The following is a 23991-nucleotide window of genomic DNA, read 5'->3' as shown; positions in this document are numbered from 1 at the left end:
CTAAGGCTGCAATACTGATAAATTTTAAGTGATCAGAACGAAAGGAAACTTAAGAGCCTTTCCCTCCTGCCTGGACATCCTGGCTACCACAGGTCGTGGCACAGCGAGAGGAGCTCAAGCAACGCAGCTGACTGCTCTCAGACCCTCACCAAGTTTGTCTGTGGATGAGATAATGTCAGCGGGCACGGAGGAGTCCAGATCAGCATCCAAAATCCCCAGGGGGTCCAGCTGTGCTACATGGTGCCCTCGTATCTATGAGTGGGCAACGATGAGAGGGAAGGACACACACAAAAGGACAGAAGAAAAAAAAGAGGGAAGGGGTAAAAAAAAAAAAAGTAAAATTACATTAAAATTAGCATTTACAGCTTAATTCTCACCCACGTTTGAAGAAACAGTTACTGGAGCATCATCAAAGTGCAGCTAGTTCCAGGAGGATCCAGGTTTACGTGTAAGTGACCCCTGTGCAGGCAATAACACAAGTAAGTCATTAAGCAGATCCAGCAAGCTGTGGGGAGGGTTAAAAGAGTCATACATTATGCAAACCTTTTGCAAAGAGGAACACAGCACCAATAAACCCATACGACAAAATTAGTTTTTAAAAGTCTTGGAATAACTTATTTTAAAAGCACTGCATGGCCTGGCCTTTTTTTTTTGGGGCGGAGTCTGGCTCATCACACAGGCCTGGAGTCACGGTGTGGCGGATCTCCAGCTCTTGCAAGCCTCCCGGGTTCCATGAATTTCTCCGCCTCAGCCTCCCGAGTAAGCTTCCAGGACCACAGTAGCCGCCGCCAGCAGCTAGTTTTTGTATTTACCCCAGTAGAGGCAGAGTTCACCTTGTTAGCCAGGATGGTCTCAGATCTCCTGACCTCGTGATCAGCAATCCGGCCTCCCAAAGTGCACTGGGATTACAGGCTTGAGCCACGGCCGGCCACAAGCGATACTTTTATAAAAAGAGATGGCTCAGGGATTCACGACAAACTTAGGAGTCTGAAACAATCCTTTCTTGGGATCATTATACAGTTTCCATGGATGAACAGAAATGAGATGTGCTGAACAATTCTTACTCCAATGTGAAGCCTGCCTCAGCTGAGAATATAAACATTTCCCTAAGGTGCTGGGTACAGTGGCACATGCCTGTAGTTCCAGCTACTTGGGAGGCTGAGGTAGGAGGATCTCTTGAGCCTAGGAGTTTGAGGCCAACCTGGGCAATGCAGTGAGACCCTATCTCAATTTAAAATAAATAAATCAAATTTAAAGAAAAATTTTCCTAAGGAGGAAAATGAAGGTTTAAGTGTTGGCCTTTATTGGGAAGGAGTGCAGTTAAGAGGTCATCTTACTAAGAGAAGGTTTGCCTTTACTATATATCCCCGTGAGGAGTGAGGGTTCCGGTCCGGCTGCTGCCGAGTAGGTCAGCACATAGTAGTCAGAACAAAAAACCCTGCTACACCACAGACTTAAAGCATCTGATTTGAACTATTTAAAAACCAAAAGGAGAAAGAAAATCCCTTCCAATTTAAGATTCTTTCACTATTTCTTGCTAGCAATTTGAGAAGGGAACAGCTGCTGGTAAGTCACTGCAAGATCAGGCTGAAGTTGTTACTGAGGCCAACTGTGTGCAGGCAGTGATAAAGAAACACCACTGGGCCTCCTCCTTATGCAAATATCCACGTGGACAGCACTTTAAAGCATTATGGCATTTACAAAACTCCATGCATCTCCATTCTAAGGCAGAATACACTTGCCCCAGGGAAGACAGCCTTACTTGCCAGGCCACGGCATGAAGGGCCAGAGACCCAGGACCTCCCCCATGTTGCCCTATTACAACACCTGCACTGCTGCCCTGCTGGCACAGGAAATGGCCCACGCCACCAGAAACCAAAGCATGAGAGAGAAAAGACAGCCCAGGCACATGAGTCCCCTTGTTGCCACCAAAGCAGTTACATAAGAACAGGTGGCAGGGTCCTGGACGCCCATGGGAGCTTCCAGAAGGGAAGCACCAGGCTCACTTGTCTCCACCTGTCGTCCTTAGAACTATCACAGATGAAGTCTTAAGATCTGAACTCTGGGCTCTCCCCATGTATCAGGTGGACATCCTAGAAAAACTCTGTCATTGTGCTCTGGGAAAGGACAGGCAGGAAAAGCCTTGTCCTGCTCAACACTTGCCTAATGAGACTGGCCACTAACTGCAGTGCTTTTGGAGAGTTCCCCTGCCCCTCATCACTCTCTGTAGGCTCAGCTGTACCCTCAACTGCCTCTCCCTGCTTCCATATCCTCAAACTCTATAGATTTTCTTCTCTTATAGTACTCAGTTGTTAGCAACTGGGAAGGGGGCATCAACTACCCAACAGCATCACCCCTCCCAGCCACGGCTCACGGGTGGATGGGCAGCACTTCTCCTTGATGCCCGGGTACTGACTTGGTTTCCCTGTCCACAAATATTTCTTGCCAAGTAAGGAAAAGAAATAAGGAGCCCTTTATGGGGCAGGCATTAGTGGTGCCAGAAGATTTGCTCAAATAGGGCTAGCCTGGTTCCTTTTCTCTCGTGTATTTATTTTTTAGCCTCCCAAAGCAGGGAGAAAGCACCTAGTATTTGAGGAGGTATAAGTAAAACGACAACATACACTCAGAAAGGTCAATAGGGCCCATGAGGCATGACCTAAGGAACACTGCAGCCTTTCCCGTGTGGAGAGTCAGCGCCCACCTTACCTGATATGCCCTGATGAGCGACTGCACCGCCAGGTGGTCCTCCACGAGCTTGTCCACGTTGGGCTGTGCTTCCACCAGGGACTGTGCATGGGCCACAGCAGCCAGGGAACCTCGGCTCAGGGGAAGGGGACTCTGGTAGGCAGTGCCCGGTGGGGCTCCAGCATTCGTGTTGCGAAAAAAAATGTCCCATGACTAAAGACAAAGAAGGTACAGGGTTACCTCACTGCTCCCCTAAGTCCAGGATGCATCTGTGGCCACAGACAACTGCTCTCTGCAGGCAAGGCAAGTCTACCACAGGCTGGCTGAGCCCGCTTCCTCCTGTTCTGGACAGTGGGGTCTCTGTCTGTTCCCAAATGGTGGGTTTCTCTCAGCGTTCAGGCCCCCTGCTTTCCACTCCTTTGGTCTTCAGGATGCACTTTCTGACCCCCGTAGCTGTAACACAGATGCCCTGTGGCCGCCTTCCATTAACACACATACCCCAAAGGCCCAAAGCCAGACAGCTCTCCTCGGCTCCCATACACTGGGCCTGGGGACAGACTCAGGAAGTAGGTCAACAGAGACACTTACCGTCTCAGCCTTCTCCCCAGGCCCCAGCCCTTGGGAGGTGATTTCTTGACCTTCTGTCTATAGGTTTGCAAACCCTACCGGTTCTTCTGTGGGGTGTCAGATGCTCACACCCCATCAAGCGCCTCCCTCAAGACCCTAGGGGCTCAGCACAGCCTGTGAAGAGCCCAGGGTCACCTTGCTCATGTCCTTTCACTTCCCTGGATACAAAGCAGAACCTGATCCTTTGTAAGAGGCAGCATTGACCGCACAGAGAAATAATCTCATTGCTACTTCAGGGGGCACTCAGGAGCTCAGAGCTCAAGGTGTGGGGTCAGAGATGGAAATTCAAATCTGATCTCTGTGTTGGTGACAAAAATTCAAATTCAAGAGGTAAGCTCTTAGTGAGTTACCTTTCTGTGTTGTTTTCTCATCTATGAGGAGAGAAAGATATACATTCTTCATAGGTATGCTGTAAAGACTACCCTAGTTAAAGGCATTAGCATGCAGTCTAATACTTCACAAGTACTTCACAAAAGTCAGGTGTTAGTATCAGTTTGAATTTCCTTAGAAAAACTATAATTCACTTATATTCCTACTATTTTTGGCTAGTTCACGTCTGAATTATTTGATTTACAATCTGCAGAGATACTGTGAACTGTAATAGTTTATTCACCTCATACAAAGATGCAAGTTTTTAAAATATTTAAGAGATCAGACATACTAAGACTTCACAAAAGTTCATTGCAAAAAGAAAAGAAAAGCACGATTAAACACCAGCTTATTTATTTTATTTTATTTTAATTTTTTTTGAGATGAAGTCTCGCTCTGTTGCCCAGGCTGGAGTGTGGTGGCATGATCTCAGCTCACTGCAACCTCCACCTCCCGGGTTCAAGTGATTCTCCTGCCTCAGCCTCCTGAGTAGCTGGGATAACAGGTGCATGCCACCAGGCTTGGCTAATTTTTGTATTTTTAGTAGAGACGGGGTTTTGTTGACCAGGCTGGTCTCAAACTCTCGACCTCAAGTGATCCACTCGACCTGGCCTCCCAAAGTGTTGGGATTACAGGCGTGAGCCACCGCGCCTGGCAAAACACCAGTTTTAAAAAAATAAAAACATTGTTTTTCTTTCCTGCAATACATTTTCTAGCCTCTAAAATTCTTCCATCAATAAACTCCGATAAGACTGTCTTGAAAAACTTGGAGAGGCAAAGGCAAAACTTTATGAGATCTTTGCATTCTCCTTCTAACAAGATGCCACCCAGATGTGCTCCTTGTCTGGGATATGGGTGGATATCAAATGGGTCTGTCTGGGTCTAGAGATAAGAAGGTAGAGATGATGGCCGGGCGCGGTGGCTCAAGCCTGTAATCCCAGCACTTTGGGAGGCCGAGACGGGCGGATCACAAGGTCAGGAGATCGAGACCATTCTGGCTAACATGGTGAAACTCCGCCTCTCTACTAAAAAATACAAACTAGCCGGGCGAGGGTGGCGTGGGCGCCGTAGTCCCAGCTACTCAGGAGGCTGAGGCAGGAGAATGGCGTGGAACTCTCGGAGGCTGAGCTTGCAGTGAGCTGAGATCCGCCACTGCACTCCAGCCTACATGACAGAGCCGGTAGACTCCATCTCAAAAAAGGTAGAGATGGCTACAGAATCCAGTATGCTGGTCCTTAAGGTCTTCTGGTTTTTTCAGACAGGTTCTTTTATAATGCTGGCTAGGGCATAGATGTACATCACTCAGATGGTCCTACTACCAAGAGCACTGCTATATACTGCTGCTAGACACAAACTAGAAAAACACACAACACGATAACGCAGTAAGGGCCTGACCCCTGAATGCCTCATGAAGGGGAGTCTGGTCTCTCAGTGAAATCTGTTTTTGAAGGGAGTTTTGTGAAATACTTTTTTTTTTCCTTTCCTTTTTCTTTCTTGTAGAATCTTTAAAACATTCTATAATAAGCATTTTTTTTTGGCATTCAGAAAAAATAAAGAAAACAACCACCAGAGATGTAACTGCACAGTATTATGAATATACTAAAACCACTGTGTAGCTGTGCAGGTATGGTGCATTTCATGCCTGTAGTCCCAGGCACTTGGGAAGCAGAATCAGGAGGATCACTTAAGCCTAGGAATTCAAGGCTGGCCTGGTCAATACAGCAAGATCCCATCTGTTAAAAACAAAACAATACTCCACGGAATGGTACATGTAAAAATGACTTTTTTTTTAAAGAAGAAACAGGTTCTGTTTCATGTTGCCCAGGCTGGTCTCAAACTCCCAGCCTCAAGTAATCCTCCTGATTCAGTCTCTCAAAGTGATGGGAATCCAGTTGTGAGTCACCAGGATCAGGCCAACTAATGACATTTATGTTACGCGGAATTACATTTTTGAGACAGACAGCCTCTGCTGCCCAGGCTGGAGTGCAGTGGTGTGGTCTCAGCTCACTGAAACTCTCAAGGCCTCCCAGGTTCAAGTTTAATTCTTCTCTGCTCAGCCTCCCGAGTAGCTGGGATTACAGGCGCCCCACTACGCCCAGCTAATTTTTAGAGTTTAGTAGAGACGGGGTTTCACTGTGTTGGCCAGGCTGGTCTCGAACTCCTGACCTCGTGATCCACCCGCCTCGGCCTCCCAAAGTGCTGGGATTACATGCGTGAGGCACTGCACCCAGCCTTTAAAATGTTTTTACAAATCAAACTATTTGAGGTTTTACTGTTTTTACCTTTCTGGTGAATTTCTGTTGTATTGGCTGATGTAGAAGTGAGATGTGGGGTTCTCTTCTGGCACCTCCCACAAAACCTATTATAGAAGCATCTTATACAAATGTAACCCAACAATCAGGAACATGAAAAAAGGCTGCAAACTTTCCTTTTCTTTCTTTTTTATTTTTTGAGACAGGGTCTGGCTCTGCTGCTCAGGCTGGAGTGGCATGATCTTGGCTCACTGTAACCCCCACCTCCAGGACTCAAGTGATTCTCCTGCTTCGCCCCCTGAGTAGCTGGGACCACGGGCATGCACCACCACGCACGGTTAATTTTTTTATTAAATATTTTTTGTGGAGATGAGGTTTCACCATGTTGCCCAGGCTGTTCTTGAACTCCTGAGCTCAAGTGATCTGCTCGTCTTAGCCTCCCAAAGTGCTAGGTTTATAGGCATGAGCCACCATGCTGGGCCTAAACTTTCTTTTTCAACAGATGCTATCAAAATGTTTGCTAAAGTAACCCAGAGTTTGGAATCTCCAAAGAGATTCTCTCAATCTTCCTCCATTAAATTGGTTCTCACAAAAACTTAGTGTTCTCCAACATGAGAAAAGGCAGTATTTCCACCAGAGAAAAAAACTGACTTACTCTTACGACATAAAACAGAGGATGTCTCAGCATCAACTCCCTAGGCAAAGTAAAGGCTGCTTCCCACTCAGTCCATGACTGGTTCTGTCAAGGACACAGGGATCTAAAAGGTGGCTGTGCACAAACACACTGGACACCCTCAGGTACTTCTGACTTCACGGACCTTTTCCAGCAGGGCAGACAGCTCCCTACATTCTAGAAGCAGAGATGACTGGGGACCACATGCATTGGACATCCATCCTCATTGTGAAAACAGGGATGACCAATGACTGCACTTCTTGGCCTCTACCCAGGCCTCCAATAACTGAGGATCTGACCTAAAAGGAGAAGCCCCTCGAATACAGCAGGTAACTGGGCAGGACTTCAATCTGGCTGTATCCCACTCCTGCACAGCAAGAACCAACAGCAAGCTGCCACTGTCATGTAAAACCTAATCAGGCAGGGCGCAGGGTAATCCTGTAATTCCAGCACTTTGGGAGGCCAAGGTGGGCGGGTCACCTGAGGTCAGGAGTTTGAGACCAGCCTGGCCAACATGGTGAAACTCCGTCTCTATTAAAAATACAAAAATTAGCTGGGTGTGGTGGCACAGGCCAGCAGTCCCAGCTACTTGGGAGGCTGGGGCATGAGAATCACTTGAACCCGGGAGGCAGAGGTTGCAGTGAGCTGAGATTGCGCCATGGTATTCCAGCCTGGGCAACAGTGCGAGACCTTGTTTCCAAAAAAAAGAAAAAAGAAAAAAAAGAGAAAAAGACCGGGTGGGGTGGCTCACGTTTGTAATCCCAGCACTTTGGGAGGCCGAGGCAGATGGATCACGAGGTTAGGAGATCGAGACCATCCTGGCCAAAATGATGAAACCCTGTCTCTACTAAAAATACAAAAATTAGCTGGGCATGGTGATGCGTGCCTGTAATCCCAGCTACTTAGGAGGCTGAGGCAGGACAATCACTTAAACCAGGGAGTCGGATGTTGCAATGAGCTGAGATCACGCCACTGCACTCCAGCTTGGTGACAGAGTGAGACTCCATCCAAAAAAAAAAAACCCTACAAAAAACATAGTTCAAAGTTTTCTTTAACCCAAACTTGCTCCAGTGTTAGAATGTCTATCCTCACACCATGTGACCCGCACCCCAAGTCTAGCTGTGGACACTTACTTAGTTCCCTGGGGCCACAACAAGGTTCACAGATAGGGCATGATCCTCAACCCCAGTAAGTACAAGAGAGCAGCACAACCCAAACTTTATTAAACCCTTAAAACATACTGTCTTTCTTCTACTTCATAAAACCCATTAAGTGTCCAGAAACACAGGGCAAAGTCACCCAAGTCACCCAAGAGCAAGACCTTGGATCAAGAGTCTCTCCAGCTGTACAAACAGCCTCCTTTATCCTAGGGGACAATATCCACTTTTGAATCCAGAGCCAAAAGTCATAGCAAAATCACAAGTTTACTTCTTTTCAATAAAATTAGCTTTGAATAACAATTAAAACAGTAAAAAATTAAAAAAAAAATAGCAGCAGTGATAGGTATAGCTAACTTTTACTGAGGCTCTCTGTGGGCTTTTCTAACTTACTTGGAACAACTAGAATGTCAATCATATTCCCACTGGCAGAATTTATACACAGCAGTCACCATGCAGGGTATTAATAAGGTTAACTGAGCAATAGCAGAGCAACACTTATATAAAGAACTCTGGTCACTCTAGTAATAGTGCCTCTTATCCTAGCTTAACCTTGTCAAAGAGAGCTGGGAGCTTCTGGGCTCAACAATAAAATGAAAGGAATTTCCACAAAGTCAGCTCTCTGGTCCTGAGAGCACAAAGGCTGCAGGACTCCTTCCAGCCTAGGCCCTGGAAAGAGGGCGATCATGATCATCGGGCCTCCTCTCTCTGACCTTCTTTTGTGCTTGGAATAAAACTCCAGGTGATTTTCAATTGGCTGAGGACAACTGCACAGACGGAAATTCAGCGCATGCTGGAGGCGGTCAGAAAAAAACTGGTTCATACCGGTACTGCTGAGCTGCTGGGAATCCCCGGGAAGGAAAATGCTGGGAATGCAACTTCTGCAGCCTTTCCCTTATTCATCTTACACCATGCATCCCATTCACTCTCCGGTTGGCTCAGTTCCCACACCACTGGGGGAGCACCCTGCCCCACCTTCAGACAAAGAGCCCATTCTGTCTCCAGGACTGGGTGAGCCTGCACACCCAACAACAGCAAGCCCTCTTTGCACCAAGACCTGGAGGTATACTGAAAGGTTTTTGAATTTGAGTGATAGAATGTTTTGTATCGAGTGTAGTGATTGCATACATTTGGCAAAACCTACTGCACTAAACACTTAAAACAAGTGAATTTTAATGTATGTAAGTTAAACCTCAAAAAAGTTTATTTATTCAAAAAGGCTTTGAAAATGAAGGTCATTTTTTGGCCTACGGGCTTCACCTCCCAACAGATGTGGCAGCAGGAAGCCAGACCTGCCCAAGTACCAGAGCTCCCAGCCACCCAATGGCCCCACCCCTCCCTGTATGAGTCACCAGTGGGGCCACTTCCTTCCTGGCAGGGGGCCAGATGCCACAGTCCATCCCCCACTCTCTTTCCACCTCCCTGTTGTCCTGCAACCCTGCATCTCTCCAACATCTTCCACTCCCCAAGGAGATACCTCTTCTCCAGCTCAAACCACCCACCCCTGCCTCATCCTCTGAACACCTGAATCTGGATCTGACTTCCATGACCCCTGGCTTTAGGTTCCAGGGGACCTGCAGAGCCCTCCCTGTCCACCTGCTCCCATGCCCCGGCACCATGCTCCTTCCTTCCCCCAGGCCTGGCAGCTACACTTCTTTCCATGGGATGTTTGTCCTCTCCCTTCACATGGTCGCTTAGCTTTGTCACTATCTGGGAGAGGGTTTCCCCTTCTGATACTCCCAGCCCTTACTGTATACTCATCTCAACCTGAGAGCTCTCCCCTGCTGTCTGTCCCCATCCTGGGGCATAAATCGAGACTAGGCTGAGTCACTGACCAGCCAGCATAAAGGGAAGCCCCTTCGAAACAAAGAGAACGCTTCTGGAAGTGAGAGCCAAAGCATGTCCCATCTAATTCCCATGGAGCATGAAGAGACACCTGGAAGGGACAGAAGCCCACTCACTGGAAGGTGGCACCTGGTGGCTGATGGCTCACTGAGAACCTGAGCTGAGTCAGGCAACCTCAGCTCTCTTAACTGAGTGAGAAAAATAAGCCTGTTGGTTTAAGTTGCCTAAGCTGCATTTTCCCTTTCTTCCAGTCAAATTTATTCCTAATTATCCCTTGCTGTTGCCTGGATGTTCCAGAACTGTAGTCTGATGTGGGCAGGGGCAGTGACTTCTACTTCTAGAAACATTCCAAGTGACAAAGCAGAAGTGAAAAGGAGAAAGCACAGTAATGGGGAAAATCAGACTTAAGAATACACAATCTAATAGCCTGCTACCATCAAAAACACTGAAAACAAAAGTTTCCTATAACAGAAATAGTTTTTCACTCATGAGAAATGGAGGCAGTCAGACTTTGGTTTCTTTATGAAGTGTGGTATTTGGGTCTTACTTTAGTACTTGGCTCAGGGCGGTGACATGGACTTCTGAGTCACAGTGACGTACACGGGTGTGCCCAGCTCCACACCCAAGTTGCAACCCATCACTAGTGTTATTCACCTCTCCAATTTCTGTTGCACAACTAATAACGTAAGGAAAATATCTGTCCCCTTGCCTTGCCTCAAATATACAGTCACAGACAGTTAATTCTCTGGCCATTCAATGACAATGTCACCGATAAGGGAAAAAATGTTAAAATGTTAAGGTAAGTGGGCAAGGCTGTAAATGACATTCAAGGGGCAGGAAGCTGCCAGAAAAGGTGAGCCAGAAGGAGTGAGGGGTCCTGGGCCAGGGGAGTGGTGAAGGAAAGTACTCACTTCCAGAAGGCCAACTTCTGAGCCCTACAAGGGGCTATGGGATTCTGATGAAGTTCTTACCACACATAAACATTTTCCTAAGAGTGTCAGATGTGTGAAGGATGTACCATGTCAAAAAATGAATACCTTTTTTTTTTTGAGACACAGTCTGGCTCTATCGCCCAGGCTGGAGTGCAGTGGTGTGATCTTGGCTCACTGCAACCACCCCCCAACCCCCATTCCAGTTTCAAGTGATTCTCCTGCCTCAGCCTCCCCCGTAGCTGGGATTACAGGCGTGAGGCACCATGCTGGGCCCATGAATGCCATTATTTCTAAAAATCCAATAATTCTCATTCAATTCAATAAATATCTATTAACTATATGTGGCATACTATAAGATTTGTGAACAGGAAGATGACTAAAATGAGCTTCTTGCTGTCAACAAGAATAAGAAAAACCAGTAAACGTGTAAATTCAAAGAATGGATCCAAGCGCTGAGAAACGAAGAGTAAGACAAGCGGGGTGGGAGAGGAAAGCAAGGCTGCTCTGAGGAGGGGTCCATGGTCTGAGCCCTAAAGGCAGGGTAAGGCCTGAGGAGACTGAGGAGGAGAGAGAAGACATTTAGCCAAAGAGAACAGACAGCGGGAGCACCTGGCCAGTGCCCGTCCACCACGTGCTGAGACTCACGGTACTGCCACATGCAGGGTATACAGATGGTTAAGAAACCAGGCTGGGCCGGGCGTGGTGGCTCACGCCTGTAATCCCAGCACTTTGGGAGGCCAAGGCAGGCGGATCACGAGGTCAGGAGATCGAGACCATGCTGGCTAACACGGTGAAACTCTGTCTCTACTAAAAATACAAAAAATTAGAGGGGCGTGGTGGCGGCACCTGTAGTCCCAGCTACTCGGGAGGCTGAGGCAGGAGAATGGCGTGAACCCGGGAGGCGGAGCTTGCAGCGAGCCAAGATCGCGCCACTGCACTCCAGACTGGGAGACACAGCGAGACTCTGTCTCAACAAAAAAAAAAAAAAAAAAAAAAAAAAAAGAAAAAAAAAAAAAAAAGAAACCAGGCTGGGCAGGTGAGCTGGAACGAGGCTGCAGGTGAGTGAAAAAGAACACGGGAGATTAAGGAGAAAACCACTAACCACCCTCAAGAGGAGCAAGCACCTGACCAGGGTAGTGGCTGACCTTTGCCACCAAATGGCATCGGAGGGAGGGGTGGTTCGCAGGCAGGGAGCTTGTGTGCCCCCCGACTCCACCCACCACCAACTTCCCATGAGTGGGTTTGATCATCAACTTGTTGCTGAGATGACTTAAACATGATAGATTTCAGCAGTAAATAATTTTTACATTCTGGATGAAATGAAACCAGACCTCCTATTTAATTTTAGGTAACTAAAGCCACTTAGCTGTAATAAATGAAGCTCAGTTTTCCAAGTCAAAAGTCACTGCTACCCAAGCTCCCACAAACTCAGAATTCTATTCAACCACAATGTACTTTCCTCACAGTGACCAGTGCTCTTTCTTCAAAGGAAGCTCTTGAAAGGCTGGAAACACCTCAATGCTCTCTGCATGTGGCAGCTGCTCACCCAACCTTTACCAAACTAAATTCCAATGGTATTCAGCCTCCTTTCTGGGGGAACAGCCTGACAAGTACAAGGTTCCACCCTAGGAGAGTCTGAGTCCAAGGGTGCCCCTCACTGCGCAGAGGTGCTGACCTCAGCAGGTGTCACTCTGCTAACCAAGGAGCACTTGTCTGTTCCCACACATCAGCAGCTACACGCAGCAGACTCTGCCCTTCCTGAGTCAGCAGTTGGGAGTCTCGAGGGCCAAGCTCCCGGCAAATCTTCGGTTGTGAGGTTTCCAATAGGTAGGGCTTCCTATTTCTGAGGGTGGCAAATATACCATCTGACATCCCTTCCTCCAGCAGTAGTTGACACCCATCGTCATGCAGGACAGTGCTCTACAGCCCCCAGTGCCCACTCATAGACCAGCAGGACTGACTGTGGACACCTCCTGGGTCCCCAGGCCCTAGGTCTGCCTCCCATGGGCTGCATGAGGATTTGGGAAGTTGCTTCAGTTCTCTGGCCTGTTTTCTTGTCCATAAGTCTCAAACACAGGCTATTTAAGACGATGGCCCTGCATTTGCACAGCTTTTAAAAATTTATAAAGTCCGGCCGGGTGTGGTGGCTCATGCCTGTAATCCCAGCACTCTGGGAGGCCGAGGCGGGAGGATCACGAGGTCAGGAGATTGAGACCATCTTGGCCAACATGGTGAAACCCCGTCTCTACTAGAAATACAAAAATTAGCTGGATGTGGTGGCGCGTGCCTGTAATCCCAGTTACTCGGGAGGCTGAGGCAGGAGAATAGCTTGAATCAGGGAGTCGGAGGTTGCAGTGGGCCGAGATCGCGCCACTGCACTCCAGTGAGACTCCGTCTCAAAAAAAAAAAAAAATTTTATAAAGTCCTTGCATATATACTTGCATTTGTTCAAGAAGCTGATGAGGAACATGAGGAGAGTGTTACAACTTAGCCCAAGCTCTATGACTATGGGTGGCTCTGGACTGATGAGACCACTTCCTCTCATCTATCCATAGCCCCTACAGATGCCACTCCTACAGCTGCCCTCCTTACTCCACACTCCACCTCAGCCACAGAACAAGTCCTGCCCACACACAGCTAACCTTGGTCACCACGTTACTGCCACCTTGTCTAAATAATGCGGGGTGCGGGTGGGGCAGGCTCTGGTCTCCTTGCTGCATGGAGCCACACCCAGGCTCAAAGGCCATCACTTAGCTGATAAGTTGATGAGGCCCAGCGCTATCCACACCACCTCACTTATTAAGTTCTGACACTAACTATGCTTTTTAATTGCTATAAATATGAACTACAGGGCACCACGTAACCAAGGAACACGGGCGTATTTCTAAACCAGCCAAACTGATAAAAAGTCAGCTGCTGGGCACCATGTGACCAGCCTGCCTGGAGTTCACCCAGCGCTGCTGTAAGGGGCAGGCCTCCCATCCCGGCCTCAGCGTATAGACCAACAACTCATTCCTTTCCTGTACACAAGACAGGGCAGGCCTGCATGACCTCTGCCACTCCTTCCAATGCTGCCCAGGAAATGGCCCTAAATGTGTGGGCCAGAGCCTTTCCTGAATAAGATTTAAAACCCGTATGTGTGACTGCCCTGAACGTCCAAACAGGGTACTCCCTATTGGGGAGACCTGCGGATGGAATGCCCACCTCTGAGCCCTCAGCAAATGATTTCTGCTGTTGGGCTAAGCACAAGTCTCCAAAGAAAATGTGCAGATGGTAGAGCTGGACTCTGCACTTTCCATCAATGCAGGCCTTGCTCAGACCTTGCCTAGGCCAGAGTACCACCTACCACCATTCTGCCTATGAAGCAAAAACAAGGTAAGGCACTGCAATCCAGGCCTGCTGACCTGCCACTACAGACTGTTGATACTGAAGCCAGTTAAGAATGGGCTTCTATTTAGGTATTCTTCAATTAAGGAAACCACATGCTCCATTATAGCAATGCTTAGTCATTAAAGGTGACAGAATATTTCTAAACAATCTCTCTTATCTTCTCTCTGTACAGGTATGTAAATAAAACATCAATAAACTTCCAAGATTAGCAAAGAACAGCTCCTACAGCTCTGCCGTATGGAATCTACTGATATTAGAATGATATTTGCTGGGACTCTGCACTAGATTAAAGGTGGCTGCTCTATCAGGGTCATTATGAAAAGGGCTGTGGAGGGCTGTCCAGTGGCCACGCCTTCTCCTCTCCCCAGACGGATGTCCCTAAAGGCTGTCTGTGACTTGCTCTAACCAAGGTAATGGGGTGGGCAGTAGCAGTGTATGGTCTGGACCTAGGCCTCAAAGGCCCCACAGCCTTTCCTTTCCCTGTCTGGAGCTACTCTGGGACTTTTTGTGCAGGAATTGCTCTGGTCTACTGGAGGATGGCAGGGCCCAGTGAACAGCCAGCACAAACTGCCAGACACATCAGAGGCCTTCATAACTTCTAGCCTGGTGTGAGCCTCAGCTCCACGGGAGCTGGCAGTGGGAGGAGTGGGGAAACCTAGCCAACCCACAGAGTCATGAGACATGCTACACTGGTGCCAAGTTTTGGGATGGTTTGTTATACAAACATTCATGGAAACCAGACTTTTCACTGCATGAAAAGATGATATCCAAGATACTGTGATCACTTTCTCACAGTCTTTCTGACATCCCTCAGGAAATGAGAACACTTAAAACTACCCAGATCTGCACACAATGGCACATGTTATCAACTCTCAGAATTGCAACTCTCAAGGGAGGTGGGGAAGACCCACAGTCTGGGGTCACCTGTGGTCATCTGGTTGAGGCCTGCCTCATCTGTCCTCAATAATTATGCAACCCTATTTGGGGGAACCCCTGTTCAGCTATGCAAAGCACCTGCTACAGGGTTTCAGACCGAATACCACGTGAGTGACCACTCAAAGAGAGGGTTCTAAAAGCTATCTCCTCACCTCACGATCCATTCATGGACGTGAAGAGATATGAGAATCCCAAAGCCCTCAAACCTCCCTCCAAGGGAGTCTTGGATGGGGAGGGGAGCCAGAGAACAGTAACCTAGAGACTAAACAGATTATTTTTTAATAACATGACTTCATCTGAAAAACTGGCACTAACCTTTTAGTAATTTCTCACTGCCACCCAGCTTCAGACTGTGCGGGGAAGCTGAGCTGCCTCTGACTTACAAAGTATGGCTCTTTCATTTCCTCAAAGGCAAGCACCTGTGGACACCTGTGCTACAGAATGGAACTCACTGGAACAATTTGCTCCTTTTCACTCTTGGAGTCTACTTTCCCATTAAGGTTTTTTTTTTTTTTTTGACATGGAGTCTCGCTCTGTCACCCAGGCTGAAGTGCTCAATCTTTGCTCACTACAAGTTATGCCTCCCGGGTTCACGCCATTCTCCTGCCTCAGCCTCCCAAGTAGCTGGGACTATAGGCGTGCGTCACCACGCCCGGCTATTTTTTGTATTTTTAGTAGAGATGGGGTTTCACCATCTTAGCCAGGATGGTCTCGATCTCCTGACCTCGTGATCTGCCTGCCTTGGCCTTCCAAAATGCTGGGATTACAGGCGTGAGCCACGGTGCCTGGCCCCATTAGGGTATTTTTGATCTCTCTCTCTCTTCCTTTAATTTCTGACATTAAATTTAAAAAAATTTTTTTTTTTTTGCTTTAAGTACAGTACAAAAGGATAATCATTAAAAACATCCACCAGGCAGATCATGAGGTCAGGAGATTGAGACCATCCTGGCTAACATGGCAAAACCCCATCTCTACTAAAAATACAAAAAATTAGCCGGGTGTGGTGGCACACTCCTGTGGTCCCAGCTACTCGGGAGGCTGAGGCAGGATAATCACTTGAACCTGGGAGCTGGAGGTTGCAGTGAGCCGAGATCGTGCCATTGCACTCTAGCCTGGGCGACACAGAGTCTGTCTCAAAAAAACAAAAAAACATCCACCAGGCACAGTGGCTCACGCTTTTAATCCCAGCACTTTGGGAGGCCGAGGCAGGAGGACAGCTTGAAGCCAGGAGTTTGAGATCAGCCTGGGCAAAAAAACAAGACCCTGTCTCTACAAAAAAGTTAAAATATTAGTCAGGCATGGTGGTGTGCACCTGTAGTCCCAGCTATTCAGGAAGCTGAGGCGTGGAGGAGTGGTGGGGGAGTGGATCACTTGAGCCCAGAAGTTTAAGGCTGCTATCATGGTGCCACTGCACTCCAGTATGGGTAAAGGAGACCCTATCTCAAAAAGAAAAGCTCCAAAAGATGCAGTGATCCTCATGTGGAGTAGCCTCTCTCCTCCCACCAGCCTCAGTGACCTCGTATGCCTGCTGTCCTGGCCTCAGTCCCTCCTGCTCTTGGGGATCCCAACTCCTCCTGCACCACATCCTCAAACTTGCTCTCCTTCTACCTGCTGAGGGGTCCACGCTCCCACAGCACATAACAAAATCAACAAACACCTCTTGGTTTGATCTTGGAACCTCTCCATTTACTTCATAACCCAAACTTTTGCTCTTTTCTTGCTGCATCTGGCTCCTGGCCCTGAAGTCTGCGTCCATCACCCTGCTGAGTGACTGTGAGCCCCTGTTGGGCTCCTTCACAGCACAGCATAATGTACTTCCCTTCAGAAGCTCAGTAGGTTCTATTAGAATTTTAACTGTTTTTTGTTTTTTTCATTTTTAAGGGCCGGCGGGGAGAGTGAGAAAGGAGAGACAAAGGAAAGAGAGAAGGGGGTGGCGGGGGGGACAGAGAGAGAAGAGAGAGGTAGAATTTTAACTGTTGTTCAAACTTATTTAATCATCCTGCTAGGATGACAGGGCAAGACTGCTTTTCCTCTTGCAGCCGCCACTCAGCACAGTCTTCGAACACAGCTGTCATGAGCTGCAAACTACCACACAAGAGAGGGTGCTGCTTCATGCTTCCTGTTGTTTCAAAGAGGTTATAATTTTATCACCCTAAATAAACCATAAATGCAAACTGCTTAAGAGTGAAATACTGTGCTAAAGTTGGAGAAGGCGCACTCAGTCAGTTTAGCTGATTTAACATAAAAAGCCACAAGTGCTGAGATTGCTCTTAACACGTGAAGTTAAAGATTAGCAAGTGGCGGGGGGAGGGTGGGAGAAGAATGAGGGTTGAAAAATTGCTTATTGGGTACAACGTTCATTATCTGGGTGACAGGTATACTGGAAGCCCAATTCCCACCATTACTTAACCTACCCATGTTACAAACCCACACATGTACCTCCTGAATCTTCAAAAACAAAAAATCATCAAGGGGTAACTTCAAAGCTTGTCGCTGAAACCCCATTTACGTAGACCATGCAGTTTATGTATACAGTCAGCCCTCCATATCTGTGGGTTCTGCATCCATGGATTCAACCAAACGTGGATTGAAAACAGTTGGAAAAAAACCGTCTGTACTGAACATGTATACTTTTTTTTTCCTGTTATTATTCTCTAAACCACGGATCCCCAGCCCCCGGGCCATGGACCAGTACTAGTCAGTGGCCTGTTTGGAACCGGGCTGCACAGCAGGAAGTGAGCAGCAAGGGAGCATTACCACCTGAGCTCCGCCTCCTGTCACATCAGTGGGAGCATTAGATTCTCACAGGAGAGCCAACAGGATTGTGAGCTGCGCATGCAAGGGATCTAGGTTCACTCCTTACGAGAATCTAACTAATGCCTGATGATGTGAGGTGGAACAGTTTCACTGCGAAGCCATCCTCCCCTGATCCCTCAGTCCATGGAAAAACTGTCTTCCACGAAACTGGTCCCTAGTGCCAAGAGTTGGGGACTGCTGCCACAACAATGAAGTATAACAACTATTTGCATAGCATTTACCTTGTATTAGGTATTACAAGTAATCTAGAGATGATTTAAAGTATACGGGAGAACGTGCATAGTTTATATTTCATTTTATAGAAGGGACATGAGCATCCTTGGATTTTGGTATCCTCAGTGTGCCCTGGAACCAATCCCCTACAGACACCGAGGAATGACTACATGTATTTCTTTTTTTTTTTTTTTGAGACGGAGTCTTGCTCTGTCGCCAGGGCTGGAGTGCAGTGGCCAGATCTCAGCTCACTGCAAGCTCCGCCTCCCAGGTTTTCGCCATTCTCCTGCCTCAGCCTCCTGTACAGCTGGGACTACAGGCGCCCGCCACATCGCCCAGCTAGTTTTTTGTATTTTTTAGTAGAGGCGGGGTTTCACCGCGTTAGCCAGGATGGTCTCGATCTCCTGACCTCGTGATCCGCCCGTCTCGGCCTCCCAAAGTGCTGGGATTACAGGCTTGAGCCACCGCGCCTGGCCTTGACTACATGTATTTCTGATAAGTCATTCATAAATCAATTACATAAAAGACTAAAATACTCAAAATGTATTCCAACTGCCCAACTGGCATTGCCTAAAATGCCTAAAATGAATTACTCCCAGAAATAAATAACTTGAGTGGCACCAAACTGTTCTGCAGATTTTTCAACACAGCTGTTCCTTGTCACGTGAACACATCAGCTCTCCTTATGAGCATGTCATACTTCCACATACCCACTGTGGGAAGCCCCTTCACTGCACATGCAGCAACTAGGAGGGTAAACTGGAGCAGGGCTCCTGCCAAGGGAGGAGCTCCAAGCCAGGACAGAACTGTGGGTACCACAGTCCTATTTTTCAAAGTGAGGCCAAGGCAGTTTCAACATTGCAGAGTTGAAAAGGCCGATATCACCCCATAATGGGACAGCGTGTGTATCTGTGCTTTTCCTTCACTTAGTTTCACTCATAGAAAATACCAGTACTGTGTTTCATAAGCATGGAAGGAGGAAACAGAACGGTGTCGACAGATGAGCAGCGAGGCCAGACTTAGCAGCAGGCCAACAGCCTGCACCTGTAATCTGAACACACAGAACCCCTCCCTCCTGCAACGACCACATGTACACACTTTAGGAGCTGACATGTGAAAAGTACAAGAAGAAAAAACCATCAAGAAATGGGCATCAGGCATGGTGGCTCACACCCATAATCCCAGCACCTCAGGAGGCCTAGGCGGGCGGATCACCTGAGGTCAGGAGTTTAAGACCAGCCTGGCCAACATGGTAAAACCCCGTCTTTACTGAAAACACAAAAATTAGCCAGGCGTGATGGCGCACGTCTGTAATTCCAGCTAGCTGGGAGACTGAGGTACCAGAATTGCTTGAACCCAGGAAGCGGAGGTTGCAATGAGCCGAGATTGCGCCACTGTACTCCAGACTGAGCGAGACTTGTCTCAAAAAAAAAAAAAAAAAAGAAAAGAAAAAAGAAATGGGCATCAGTTAACAAGAACAGGGAGGCAGGCTTTAGGGAGATGGGCAGGGCAGAGGAAGGCATAGAGCAGAGGAAGAGCCCGGAGGTACAAAGCAAGCTGTAGGAAAGCCAAATGGCTAAGAGGGCCTAGAAGAAAAGCAGGGCCAATGATGGCACCCTCAAGGCAGCCGCTGTAGGCACTGTTGGGAGAAGAACAGGCCCCAGCTCCTTCCACTCCCTCAGGACCTAATCCTGGCTCTTCCTCAGCAGGGCCAGAACCTGGCAGATGCATTACAAGGAACTTGACATTATGCTACAGCTATAAGTGGGCACCTGTCCCTACAAAACAAAATGAGACCAAGACCCAGACTCATGGGGGCTTAGCAGTTCTTAATTACCTGTTTGTCTTAAACATTATTAACAAGGATAACTTAGCTCTGACTGTGTCTTAAAGACACAAATAAAGGTAAGATGTCACCATTTGATGTGACCTCAAACGTGCTGAGACCCTAATGAGGAAGGCTTCATATGCTGACAGCCCAGGACACTGCTGAAGCTTCTTAAGAGGGATCAGTGAGGAACACAAATGCCAGACTATAACAGAGACAAAAGTCTAGGATAGAACCAAAGGTAGGAACAAAAGGGAGATGGCAGATGGTCCCACCACAGAGACAGACCCAGGTCAGCTAGTTAACCAGATACTGCTCTGGGGAGTGGGTTTAGGGTAAAAAAGGTACTTGCAGCTCTGATTTGCTAAAATATTTTACCACAAATATAATTTTCATAACAGTTAAGCATTTTAAAAGTTTTTTTTAAGAGGCTGGGTGTGGTGGCTGGGTTCTTGGCTCCCAGAACTTTGGGAGGCCAAGGTGGGAGGATTGCTTGAGCCCAGGAGTTCAAGACCAGTCTGGTTAACATAGAGAGACTCCGTCTCTATTTACATTTTTTTATTTTTTAAAACATTTTCTATTTTATTTTTAATAGAGACAAGGTCTCGCCATGTTGCCCAGGCTGGAGCCTCCCAAAGTGTAAGGATTACAGGCATGACTCCTACTTATGTTAAAAAGTTTTAAATTAAAAAATAAATTAAATTAAAAATAAGGACTACAACAACCAATTATAAAGTATAAAACCAAATGTAAAAAAAAAGTAAAATAAAAATTAAAAAACAAAACAAAACAATGTAAAAGGACAGCTTTAAGAGAAGAGTAAATATTTAAACATAGACTGAGAAAAAATTGTATTAGAGAATTAGCCTGTTAAAGTTTGTTGGGCGTGGTTATGAAAACATTTACTTATCAGTTAGTTACACTGATGCATATATGCCAGAAATGACACAGGTCTGGAATTTGCCTTAAAATACTCCAGTGTCTACTCCTCAAACCCCAAACAAACCAACAAATAAAAAAGTCACTGGGGTAAGGAACAGATTTTTAAAATACCTGCAAAAGGTAGACAGCTGTTGAAGCTGCGTGACCAGTCTCCTCATAAGGTTTATCATCTACTCTTCTCTCTACTGCTATGTATGCTTAGAAACACTGTAACACAGATGTAAAAGTAACAATGGGGCTGGGTGCAGTGGCTCACACCTGTAATCCCAGCACTTTGGGAGGCAGAGGTGGGCAGACTGATTGAGGTCAGGAGTTTGAGACCAGCCTGGCCAACATGGTGAAACCCCGTCTCTACTAAAATACAAAAATTAGCCAGGTGTGGTGGCATGTATCTGTAATCTCGGCTACTCGGGAGACTGAGGCACGAGAATCACTTGAAACAGGAGGTGGAGGCTGCAGTGAGCAGAGATCACCTCACTGTACTCCAGTCTGGGCGTGAGTGCAGGCTGGGCTGAGTGAGACTCCGTCTCAAAAAAAACAAATAAATAAATAAAATAAATAAAAATAAAAATAACAAAGGGAAAGTGTGCCAAAGGGCAGGAGGGGAAGATGTTGAGTTTGTTCCTTTTCTGCTGTATATGAGTTTAGTCCTTGCAGGCCCCGTTAAGCTCTCTGAAAATAAGTACAGAATCTGACCTCAGGACATTTCTGATGTCTAAGCAGAAGATGAGATAGATGATCTATCTAAATCCTACAGCACTTCTAATTGTATTATCTCTATTTAAACAATTATTATCTCTATTTAATCTATGTGTTCTAAAATAAGAGCACAAATAAAGTAAAATAGCTCTAAGGCTATGGATCCTAACCTTTCATGGGTGACAGATGCTTTGAAAATTGGACAGAAGTTATGGATTATCTCCCTTGAAAAACATGCACACAGCCAGGCTCTGTGGTTCACGCCTGCACTTTGGGAGGCCAAGGCAGGTGGATCATGAGGTCAGCAGTTCAAGACCAGCCTGACTAACATGGTGAAATCCCGTCTCTATTAAAAATACAAAAATTAGCCAGGCGTGGTGGCACAGGCCTGTAATCTCAGCTACTCAGGAGGCTAAAGGCAGGAGAATCACTTGAGCCTGGGAGGCAGAGGTTGCAGTGAGCCGAGATCGCACCACTGCCCTCCAGCCTGAGTGACAGAGTGAGACTCTGTATCAAAAAAAAAAAAAAAAAAAAAGGAAAAAAAAAGAAAGAAAAACATGCACACACCACATACTGGGCCTAATTCAACTTAAAGAGGACCCACCTTGTCGTCTGGGACAGCAGAGGAGTGAAGAAGTCCCTGCCAGATGACAACCGGGATTGCTGGAGGGCACGCCCACTGATTTAACCATCCTGTCCCCTCCCCTCTACAAGCAGGGAGGAGTAGAGCATGCATGTGAGTACCACACGGTGCCCCCTGGAGATTCCTGGCAACAGAAACAGGCATAAAGACATAAAGCCAGCATGCCCCTACAAAAACCATCTTCAAAGGCTTCCAGCAGGAGCAGCTATGATGGCAGCAGGCCCAGTGTCCACAGCACTGTGGCCACACCGCTCACAGAGTGCACCTCTTACCCACGAATCATTGAGGACCAAACCTTCACAAGGACATGCAGTCTCAGCCAGGTGCTCTTCACCTTTCAGACACTAGGCACTGTCATTTAGGAGCTACTGACTCCAAATCCTAACATCACTGAAAACAACTTGGTTGGTTCCAAGAAAAGGTTATGTTTGAGAAAAGGAAGGTAAAATAGGCCTGTGCACATAACAGTCCTTGATTCTGAAACCTCAGGGTTCAGTTTTATTCTAGATATAATCTACAGCTGTAGTCGTGTGTGTGTGTGTCTGTGTGTGTGTGTGTGTGTGTGTGAAATCTGCCACAATCTGCAACCACAGTCTTCAGTAACATCCATGACATTAAAAGCAGGGGCCAGTTTCACACAGCACTTCTTTTGGGTAATTTGTTTACAGACTAGGGAAATAAACTACAGATTTCTTACAGAAAACCAGGTCTCACCTTGCCCAGGAAGCAATGCTGCTCCTAGGTTGCCATGGAAACAGGGAAGGATTGGGTTAGAGTCCCACCACTGCTGGGCAATAAGGCTGAGACAAAGCGGCATTCCTGAAAAAATGGGGCCTGGTGGCCCAGCAGTCACGGGAATATACGCTCCCCTGCACCTTTTTTTTTTTTTTTAATTTTAGAGACTGGGTCTCCCTCTGTTGCCCAGGATGGAGTGCAGTGGCACCATCATAGCGCACCGTAACCTCGAATTCCTGGGCTTCAGCAATCCTCCCGCCTCGGCCTGTGGAGTAGCTGGAACTGCAGGCATGTGCCACCACACCCAGCTAAATTAAAAAAAAAACAATTCCTAGGTGTCACTAATACTTAAAGGGAAAGCTTGTTAGCAGAAGCCCAGTGGAAGCAAACTACCTTTTGGCGATAAGCCCCCAAGATTCAAGAGTAGGAAAAAAAGCCAAATTCACAGTGAAGATAAGCAATATTGGCTAGGCACGGCCTCCGAGCTGAGTGTCTTGCTCATGCTACCTCCTTTCATTCTCCCAACCTCTTACAGATGACGCACAGGAGCTTGGAAACGCTGGGACCCACCCTCTTATTACTATACTATGCTGCTTTCCCAATTCCTTCAGGAGGCTGGCTGCTTTCCCTGAAAATCAAGGAATGGTTAGCAAAACCTATAAATATTCATTGGCTCAAAATAGAATAAAGGAATTCTGTCACAAGGCATGACTTGGCCAGGCGTGGTGGATCATGCCTGTAATCCCAGTACTTTGGGAGGTCAAGATGGGTGGACCACTTAAGGCCAGGGGTTCGAGACCAGCCTGGCCAAGAGAGTAAAATCCCGTATATACTAAAAATACAAAAACTAGTCAGGCATGGTGACGTGTGCCTGTAGTCCCAGCTACTTGGGAGGCTGAGGCACAAGAATCTCTTGAACCCAGGAGGCAGAGGTTGCAGCAAGTCAAGATCCACTACACTCCACCCTGGACAACAGCAGGACTCTGTCTCAAACAAAACAAAACAAACAAAAACAAAAACAAAACAAACAAAAAAAACAAGACATGACTTACATCAGCAATCATGTGGTGAAAAGTTTAGAAAATGCCCTTATATGTAATACAGAGAAGTTAGAAACAAACAGGAAAAAAATAGGAACATAATAATCTAAAAGGCCATTCATACAGAAATTACATGAGGTGACTAAGGCATGTTACATATGAAAGTATCCTCTCCAGACAGAATGGAGGAGCTTCCTAAGGTCCTGCT

At 47.0% G+C, this 23991-nt stretch overlaps 1 protein-coding gene across 1 annotated transcript in view; it reads right to left on the bottom strand.

Moving 5' to 3' along the window:
• The window catches only part of OGDH (oxoglutarate dehydrogenase), a 94751-nt gene that overhangs the window by 54877 nt on the left and 15883 nt on the right, over window positions 1–23991 (bottom strand). Inside the window, exons 4-5 of the mRNA XM_031665387.1 lie at window positions 2707–2898; window positions 150–252 (exon numbers count right to left, since the gene is read on the bottom strand). Coding sequence (XP_031521247.1) covers window positions 150–252; window positions 2707–2898 — 295 coding nt within the window. The remainder of the gene's footprint in view (window positions 1–149; window positions 253–2706; window positions 2899–23991) is intronic.

This window comes from Papio anubis, chromosome 4, assembly GCF_008728515.1.
Source record: "Papio anubis isolate 15944 chromosome 4, Panubis1.0, whole genome shotgun sequence".
In the NCBI taxonomy this organism is placed as follows: domain Eukaryota; kingdom Metazoa; phylum Chordata; class Mammalia; order Primates; family Cercopithecidae; genus Papio; species Papio anubis.
The sequence above is the reverse complement of the archived record's forward strand: the minus strand, read 5'-3'. Positions and strand labels throughout refer to the sequence as shown.